This window comes from Gambusia affinis, linkage group LG07 (genome assembly GCF_019740435.1).
Source record: "Gambusia affinis linkage group LG07, SWU_Gaff_1.0, whole genome shotgun sequence".
In the NCBI taxonomy this organism is placed as follows: domain Eukaryota; kingdom Metazoa; phylum Chordata; class Actinopteri; order Cyprinodontiformes; family Poeciliidae; genus Gambusia; species Gambusia affinis.
In genome coordinates, this window is record NC_057874.1 from 27,597,464 (window position 1) to 27,607,281 (window position 9,818).

The following is a 9,818-nucleotide window of genomic DNA, read 5'->3' on the forward strand; positions in this document are numbered from 1 at the left end:
AGTTGTCTAGAACCTGTGACGGTACAGGTGTACCAGAACCACCTGATCATTAAAAACCAAACAACTGAATATAAATCACACAGTTTAATATGTATAAAAACAGGAAGGGCAACAACTACGAGGACTTGAAGGTTTTCTATACAAGACGAATCCTAGAGACAGGAGGACAAGTGGATCTCTGGTGCTTCCCGGTTCTGGTCAGAGATCCGAGTCCAGAAGATTTCCTGTGAGGCTGATCTCAGATCTGCTCAGCAGAAATTCACTCAGTCTGTTAACAACATGAAGTTTGAGTCCATTTGTCTAAGACAGAGATGACCGGCGCTCCTCGCCATCAGTCCATCCCACCGATGTTGTGCTGCTTGAACGCCTGAGAGACCAGACTCCCTGCAGGAATACAGAGGACAGTCAGAGGTCAGAGGTCAAAGATGCCGAGCCCTGGATTCTGCAACAAAAATCTGTTTAAAAATCTCATTTAGTGAATTTCAGTCAGAAACGGTCAAACAGGAAGACCCTGGTCCTAAGCCAGAAACCCGGGCCTGCAGAGGCGATTCTTAATAAACGCGTGAAGCTGCAGCGTTCAGGTCCAACATTAATACCAACATGACACACATCTGGGACACAGCAGCCAGAACCCGAGCAGAACCACAGCAGGTTACACAGAAAGCCCGCGGAGCGAGGCGGGAGAGGGAGCAGGAGGGTCAAAGGTCAAGCAGGAAGTTCATTTGGACCAATCAGCTCGCCTGCAGGAAAACCACCAAGCAGAACCCGACTAAAACCCATTTGGATCAGAGGCTGCAGCAGCTTTCACCTATTCTCAGTCAGTAGGGCTGGACGATATGGCTGAAAAACCTATCATAATATAAGCATTTCATATCAGTCCATATTGATAATTATTGATTAGTTTTTAGTTTTAAATATCTGAAATTCTGCTAAACCAGTAGCATGACTTTTCCTGTTTTATCCACAGTTTTCAATTCACGTCTTTTATTTTTAACTAGTTATAAGGATATGTCAACTAAAGCTGCAGTTGAAGAACATTTTCAAATTCCTCGAGCAAAAACAATTTTTTTTAAATGCACCTTTACTTACAGAGCAATGAAACAGTGGAACTCCAATTAAAGCTGAACAGCAGTCAATTTTTAAAAAGAAGCTCAAAACCCTTTTAGGAGTTACATACTTATAGTTGTAGTGGCTAATTAATGTATATATCAACTTTTAGTATGCTCTGTAATAAATTTTTTATTGATATGCATGTTAAATCTGTCATCCATCATATATCTGAATGATTTCCGTGTGTAAGTGTTTTAATGGTGGAACCCAGGAAGAGTAGCTCATAAACAATGAAGCAAAGAGGCGGCACATTAAACTCAGCAGGTCGTTGCTAGGTAACCAAGGAATGAGTGAGTTGCTAGGCAACCAAAGAGTGAGAGAGTTGATTCCACTAATCTAGCTTAGCTAGCAGTGAGATGTTGAGCATCCACAGCTTTACCTCAGCCTACATCTCCCAGAATGCTGTGCGGTTCTGGATCAGAGTTCAGTTAATATTCTATACATTTAATATTCTATCAAATCGCATGTCTATCAGGATATATATCGTTATTGATTTATTGTCCAGCCCTATAAGTCAGATGTTGGAGCAGATCTTCAAGTTTACAGGTGAATCAGGTGTAGAGCAGCAGGCAGCTGGGTGGTTCAAGGTGAGGGGCGGGGGCTGAAAGCGGCACACAGAGGGGTTGGGAACAGGCCGGGTTTGTTAAGCAGGTCAGCCACACTCAGCAGGAGCAGCAGCAGCAGCAGGTGGGGGTGGGGGGTTGGGCTTACCTGGTGCCAGGGCCCCCTCTGCCCTGACCTTCATCCCTCCTTCTCCTCCTCCTCCTCCTCCCCCCAGGCCAGAGCTGCTCAGGGCCTCGGGCCCCATGGGGAACGGGGGCCGCTCGCCCTTGTAGGGCTTCGGCCTGAAGGAGAAGTCTTTGTCTTTACCTTTGGAGCCTTTGGGCCGACCTGCTGTCTTCTTCTTGGACTTGCTGTCCCCCTTCACACCCAGCAGGGGGTGCACTTCTGAGGAAACAAAAGAAAGGTGGGACCTTCAGGACGCTGGGGGAACTTTAAGAGAGACATTCTGGATTCTTGGATAAGAACAGATTAAAATGATAAATAATAGGCCTGCCACAATAACACATTTTGTTGTTCCAGAAGTTATCGAGATAAACAGTATTGTTGTTTTGAGACCATTTTCAAGTAATACACTGGTAATAACATAATTATGCATGTTTACCATCTCAACAAGCCTGTCACAATAAATGAATTAATCACATGATGAATCTAAAAGAACTATATAAATCATTTCCATTTGATTTATTGTTCTTTTTTCTGTCTTTCCACCAAAAACTGGATGAAACGAGCCAATTTTTTTGAAGAACGATTATGTTTACAGATACTTCATAATTTGTTGATCTGTGATGTGTTCTTGCATTATTATGCCTTTATCATTATATCACTTGAAAATGGTCTCAAAACAACAATATAATTTATCTCAATAACTTCTGGGACAATTTATCATCCAGCAAAATGCGTTATTGTGACACATTTAGACTCAAAGGGGAATCAACTTTATATTCTAGTGAACATTTAAAACTGCAACAGGAGGACATTTTAAATATCCAAAATAAATAAACAAAACAAATAAAACGAATTCCAAAGTCTCTAAACAAAATTGTATTTGAAAAATAGAACTAGTGGAGACCAAAGCACCAGACTGAAGACTTTTTCTAACTTTTTCTACCAAACTCTGGATGACGAGCGAGAGAAAAGAGAGAGAAAAAAGATAAATCATTACTGAGCTCATTTTAATTTATACTGCTGTTAACTGATTTATTGCTTAATAAATAAGTCCAGGAAATGTTAACAAACAGAAACCCATTTATCCTCCTCAGCAGAACCAGACCCGGTGTAGTTGCCCTTCATACCGTCGCTGGGCACCCCCTGCAGTTCAATGGTGGTAGTGCGGGCCTTCTTCTTGGCCGGCCCCCCTTCAGACGACGGCTGCCTCTGCTTCTTGTCGCCGCCTGGCAGCGCGTCGTCCGGGGCGCCGGTCGGCACCGAGGTGTCCGGCGGCGGCCCAAATGGGTTCTCCTCTGGATCCTCAACCTCAGGGGCGATGGGCAGGTACAGCAGGGCCTTGTTGTCCTCCAGTTCCTCGTCACTGAACAAACAAACATAGAGACTCAAAAACTGCTTCAAGCTGGAGAAAGTTTACCGGAGTAAAGGTTCACCCGGTGAAAACCCATAAACAAGTCATAAACAGAACATAAAAACAATAATTATAAAGACATTTCATCATCAAAGTGTGGGACAAAGCTGCTCCTTGAATTTTACGCACCAAAACCCATCTGATCCTCACTTTAGAACCATAAACAAAAACATAAATCAAGTGTTTTATTTTTAAACAAAAATAGTGATAATATTCGTCATGAATTTTGAACTCCAAAATAGTTGGTTCTTTCTGGTGGAGATCAGATCTGACGCCATGACAGCTTCACGTAAACTTTAGTAAGATTTCATGGGATTGACAAACTTAAAGTGAGAGAAAATGATTTATGCACTGTTTTTGCCTTTATGCTTTCTGTAATAAATGAACATTTGAGACATTTTCTTAGCTTTTAGTGTGTAGGGGACTGAATAGAAATGCATGCCACACTTTTCAGAGTCCTGTTAAACCCCCTCATGTATCTGAGAGGAATCGGATTCATCCGGCTGGTTTACCTGCTGCAGAAAGCAACGATAGGATCCACCGTGGTCACGTCCACCTCCTCATCCTCAGCAGCGTCTGCGCCTGAAACAGGAAACCAAGGTCAGCTCCAAGGTCACCTCTGAGCCGCAAACGGGAAAACAAATCCAGACCAAAAGTACGAGCGGCTTTAGAACCCAGAGCTCAATAGTACCAGCGACCCAATAGAACCAGCAGCCCGATAGTTACCCGTCTGCTCCGGTTCGCTTTTGTCTTCATCCTCAATGTCAAATTCAGACTCCCGCTCCTCATACTCAACGTTCTCATCCAACTCTTTGAAGTCTGGAGCAAAAGCGCTCCAGTTTTCCTACACAAAAAATACACAGAGAAAGAGAGAGAGAGAGAGAGAGAGAGACACACACACACACACACAGAGAGTGAGACAGAAACAGGATGTGGTTTGATCGTGTCAGACTGAATATCAGGTGGAAACTCATCTACAGCAAGCTGTCGACTGATCTAATTGCAGCTGATGTCTGTCGTACCACTTGGTTCTGGGCCCAGATGGACACCACTCCACTGGAGATGGAGGCAATGATGGGTCGAACAGGATGCCACTGGAGGGCAGCAGAGACAGGATTAGACCATTCGGAGCAACACGGAGCAGAAAGCGGCGGGTTATCGTTCTCACCGCCACGTCCAGCAGCAGCTCCCCTCGGGTGCCGTGCAGAATCTTCACCAGGTTCCCGATGCTCTTCTCCCAGATGTAGAGGGCGTGCTGCCGGGCCGAGCCGGCCACGATGTACTCGCCGTCGCCGGAGAAGCAGCAGCGCTTCCACGGAGTCCTGGAGAGGAAACAGTCGTTTTAGGAGTCCACACCCTGCAGCAGCCGAGTTAAGAGCGGCACCGTGTACCTGTTGACCAGATCCTGTAGCTTCTGCATGGGTTCTGGCTCGCCGTCCCGGCCGCAGGTCAGGATCTCTCTGCCGTCGTAAACCCTGATGATCCTGTCGGCTGTGTTTATCAGGAAGCAGCTGCAGGTGGAGAACACGGTGCAGACGGGGACTTTTAACGACCGCATCATTTGGAGCGTTTAATATTCAAAATGTGACAACAGAGCCCCAACAGAACCAGACAGACTGGACCAACAGCCCCTCTGGACCTCACCTGCCCTTTCGAGCGAATTCTATGGACTTGATGGCGGTGGTGTTACTGGTGCCGGTCGTAACTCTGAAGGACGCCACCAGCTCCTGAGTGTTGGTGTTTAACACCAGAATCTGCAACAAGACAGATCATGGTGACGTCTCTGTCTCAGACTGACCCCCGTCCATCCAGAACCAACCCTTTAGCAATCCAACCCAACCATTTATCCACCAAACCCTTAACTGACCCAATTTACCAACTCAACCCTTTACCTACTGAACTCTATACTGGGGTGGGCAATCCTGGTCCTGGAGGGCCGGGGTCCTGCAACTCTTAAATGTCTCCCTGATCAAACACACTTGAATCCAATAACTGAATCACCTCCTCAGTGCAGTCAGGTTCTCCAGAGTCCTGCTAATGACCTCATTATTTGACTCAGGTGTGTTGAAGTAGAGATGCATCTAAAAGTTGAAGGAGACTCGAGGACTGGAGTTGCCCACCCCTGCTCTATACCCACCCTTAACGATCTGACCCTTTAATGACCCAACACTTTACCAACCTTTCCTTTGGCATTGCCGGTGTAAATATATTCCCCCCGCCGGTCGAACGCCGCCACCACGTTCAAATCCGAGTCGTCGTCCACAGGCAGCACCACGTGCTTCGAGTCTGATAACGTCAGCAGCACCGGAGCTGATTTCATGGGACAAACCAGCACCTTGTCTCTGAAACACACACAGCGTTTGGTCAGAACCACGACGGTTCAGTCCTGCTGGGTAGAGAAAGACGATGTCTCACATGTCTCTGGGATGGTACTGCAGCTTGAGGATGGGGGACGGGAAGCGGAACCTCTGGTCGCAGTCTCCAGTCAGGACGTCCCACTGAGAGACGATGTTGTCTGTCGAGGCGCTCACCAGCTTGTGTCCGTCTCGACTCCAACTGGACCCAACAAAAATACATTCACATGAGACTTCAGCGCAAAATCTATCTTCATAAGACGCAGCAGATCCTGTCTCCATTTCCACAGAACAGACCAGATTTACTTCGTATTGTCATACAACGTCTTCATTGTGACGGAAACCTGCAGCCTGAACGGCCGTGCCTCACCACAGGGAGCAGACGGGGTGAATGTGTGCGCTGATGATCTTAGCGATTCCACGAGTGAGGAAGTCCCAGATGACGATGCGGCCGTCGTTGCAGCCCACGGCCAGCAGGGTGCCCCAGCGGTTGAAGGTGCAGGTGAGCGCCATGCTGATGCAGTCCAGGGTGCCATCTGCCTCCTGAACACAGAAACCCAAAGTTATCACAGCTGATGGAGCCAACAACGCTCTACTAACCAACTACAGGAGACAAATATTAACCAAGATGATTCCTAACTCCACATTAAGCTGCTGGAGGACTAAAACATGGTGGCTTACCTCTGGGTAGTTCTGCCCGAACGATTCTACAGAAATAAATAAAAAAAAGGTTAAATGTTAAAGTCATCTAAACAGCAACATATACAAAAACAGTATGAGAAGATGTGAGACACGTCACAAACTGAAACATTCAGTGGAAGAGATAATGTAAGAAGGAATAAGAGTTTTAAACAGCTGTCTTATCAAACTTTTATCAGGACATTTCAGTGATGCTTTAATAGGAAAATAATTTTTACTGGTTTCTGTGTGAACTTACTCCCCAATCATCATCCCAAATATTCTGTTCATTATTTGGAAACTTTGTAGATTCTATAGCTTTAATTTCATTTACAAGATTTAATCACATGTGAGTAAAAACTACAATATCAACATGACATTGGCTGGCCTAGCTTGACAGGAATCTGGAAACTGAACTGGCAAACTGCTTAGTTATGACCTTCTACAGATCACACAGACATCTCTGTTATCCAAACTTTACGATGATTGTTAACTTTTAAAATTTAGACAACAATTATATACCGGAATATACCTAAACGTTGTAATACTGATGCAATACTTTTTAATGAAGGGAAAAACTTGTGCATGCTTTTATTTTTAAAAGATTATGATAATGGTATTTTACTGCTGCCAGAGTCCTGACCAACACATAGAAGATGGATCACATCTCAGCATAAACTCTCCAGTTATAAAAAAAATTAAGTTATTAGAAAGCTGTATAGAGGAGTCAAAAAATGAATACCACTGCGTCATTGTGTTTTTACTCAAGTTAAAAAATGTTTGATAAAAATGGGTATTAGCTACTGAGTAACTGATTGTGACGTCTGATTTGATATTTTAAAATGACACCAGAAAGACAGAAATACAAAGTTTTTGCAAATTCTGGTGTATTTGAAACAAAGATAAAATTAACATGAAAATAAACCAATTATAAAATATGTTCTAGAAGAAAGAAAACTTCTTCACGTTTGTTTTTCTATTAAACTTGTGAAATTAATGCCTCCAGTGGGTAATGTGTATATATTAGGACAGGGTAAAATACTACCAGTGACAATATATACTGTTTGTTGTAGTTTATTCATCTCCAAATGTATCAACAGACTCAGCAGATAGAAAATAACATTAAACAACAAAGCTTGTGTAGAAACAAGAGGTCTCACTTTAACATAAATTCTATTGCTCCTCAACAAGCTTTTTCTTTATTCGGTGAGGTTAACTGCAGTGGGTGGAGTATTCAAAGATTTTACTCAAGAGTACCTCACAATAATATAATATAATAATTTTAAAGGTACGGTGAAATAAAACGACTCCTAAACATTTATTTCAAAAGTTACTAAACTAAATATAAATAGTTACTACCCACCTCTGCTTGTTAGTCTAGTCTAGTCAATCGTTGTCTGTTTAAAAGTTTAATTTTACAGTTTCTTTTCCGCGTTATTTTCAATTAATCTATTTTCGTTTAATAGATGTTTTTTCGATAGTATCTTCTTCCCATAGAAAAACCTGGAATCACTTTGCTTGACTGGTGGTAAACAAATACCCTCCCTTTGCCTCATTTCATTATAAATAAAGTGTTTTTGCTCCATTGACTTTGGAGTTTCCACGGTAACAAACCCGCCCTGAGTAACCAAACGTTAAAGCTAGAAATACTTTGATTACTTTACATCAGCTGGTAGCATATGGCCTCACAATTTCCAGGCGTTATTAGATTTAATATAACCGAAAAATGTATGAATGCTAAATGTAGATATCTGACAGTTTCTGCTTGTATTAAAATGAAAAAGATTCATTTGTAAATATTCATCAGTTTGTTTCTAATTTATCCGTTCAGAGTAGGAAGCTTATCGTAAGTTAACAACTTCAATTGTTTTTATTTGTACTGTGACCAGAATCTTAGCTGCTAGCATCCTCGGCTAACAGAGGAAGATAACCACAACAAGACCGAAGCGCTGCAGAAAAAACTGAGCCGTAGAAACAAAAAGGTGCTTCTTCGTATATTTACCGAGCAGCTCGAGATTCATCGCTGGTTGTCCAAGGATCCAAAGTCCCCTAAAGCCCGATTTCACGCAATATTTTTGTCAATTCTATTCGTTTCTGTTAACATTTGTTGCCCTGAGCGGCGCCACTGAGGACCCCAAACAGAGCTACCGAAGAAGCGCCTGAACTAAAAGATAGCTGCCTGGAAGATTCTGATTCAGAAATAGTTTGGGCTTAAATGTTCAAATTGTAACGGATGCATTACATAGATAAACACACCCGTCATATTTAAAACAAAATGACAAAAAATTAGATAAATAAATTGATTGTCATACATTAGTTTAATTAAATGAATAAACAAATAAATTAAATAAAGAAAAAAAATACTTAATTTATCCCAAATAGGGTAAATTAAATTAAATTAAATTAAATTAAATGTTGCTGCTAGGATGGTGATGCTGTGAACAGGAAGGATCTCCAGAAGCAATCAATCTTGCAATAAATCTTGTAATATAGCTTCTGACTGAAGACCTGGTTACTGCATAACAGTTTCATGATTTTCATGGCAAATATCAGCTCAGTATTTGGGCAGTAACATTTCCTGGATGACACCATCAGTTTGTACCAGTTCTGCTGATCCATCTCCTTTGCTTTTTCTGCTTTTCTTTAAATCTGTGTCTGGCCATATGGTAAGAAAGATGTTGGAGTAGGGGATATGATTGTTGTCCATTATGATTGGTGGAAGAGATGGTTGAGCTTCCTTCTTCTCTCCTTTTTAGCTCTTCTGGGATTTGGGGTCAGAGTTCAGGTTCTATTTGAGCTTTTCAAATGGTGATCACCTGATCCCAGTTGTTGACATAGTTACGCACCATAAAAACTGTATGATAGTAAGACATTAAGATCCAACATTTTTCCAACTGGACACCCTGTTGGAAAAAACAATATTCCAGACAACAAGACAACAATATTCCAAACAACACAAAAAATGATGAACCAAAGTCTAGAGAGAGAAGAAATCAGAGCTAGCAGTATTGTTGGTACTCTAGTACTGGATCAATCATCTCCAGTCCATCGTTCTCCAGAGAGGAAAGCATCTAATTGGCTGCCAAGGAGTGGACGTCCAGCAGATTCAGAGTGTGAAGATCAGAGAAACAACCAGAAATCCCAGAGCTGCACCTCTTGTTAATTCAAGATATCCAGAGCAGAAAAGGAATCTAGATTAAACGTCATTTAGTTAATTTAGAAATTTTAAATTAGGAATTTAGCAACTTCCTTAATCCTAAAAATCTCATTTTTAAAATGTATCTTTATTAAAGTTATTTTAAGTCAGAATAAAAAGTGAGACATCAAAAATTTTCTTTATGACTACAGCCATAATTTAATTCTTGATATCTGAAATATGTGTTTCAAATCAAAGTAATTTATTGCAGATATCTTGAATTAAAGGTCCCATACAATTTAATTGTAAATTAAAATTTTAATTAGAGATATCTTAATTATGTAATATGTCATAAACCAATGTGTGCCAAAGCCTATTTTATGTTAAAATGGTCTGCCAT

The 9,818-nt window shown here is 41.8% G+C and overlaps 1 protein-coding gene across 2 annotated transcripts; it reads right to left on the minus strand.

The window, feature by feature from the left end:
• Positions 1-69: 69 nt before the first annotated feature.
• rbbp5 (retinoblastoma binding protein 5) lies at positions 70-8,440 on the minus strand. 2 transcript variants are annotated; one of them, XM_044120984.1, is made up of 14 exons: positions 8,285-8,440; positions 6,286-6,311; positions 5,975-6,147; positions 5,666-5,806; positions 5,430-5,592; positions 4,895-5,004; positions 4,642-4,761; positions 4,419-4,572; positions 4,273-4,344; positions 3,977-4,094; positions 3,763-3,832; positions 2,967-3,202; positions 1,822-2,058; positions 70-384 (listed from the first exon to the last, which is right to left on the minus strand). In XM_044120984.1, exons 1-14 carry the CDS (start codon positions 8,301-8,303, stop codon positions 332-334), a joined length of 1,692 nt encoding a protein of 563 aa, XP_043976919.1. In that variant the 5' UTR covers positions 8,304-8,440; the 3' UTR covers positions 70-331. The 2 variants fall into 2 exon arrangements, with proteins under 2 accessions (XP_043976919.1, XP_043976920.1); XM_044120985.1 differs by having other exon boundaries at positions 1,981-2,058; positions 8,285-8,439.
• Positions 8,441-9,818: the final 1,378 nt, after the last annotated feature.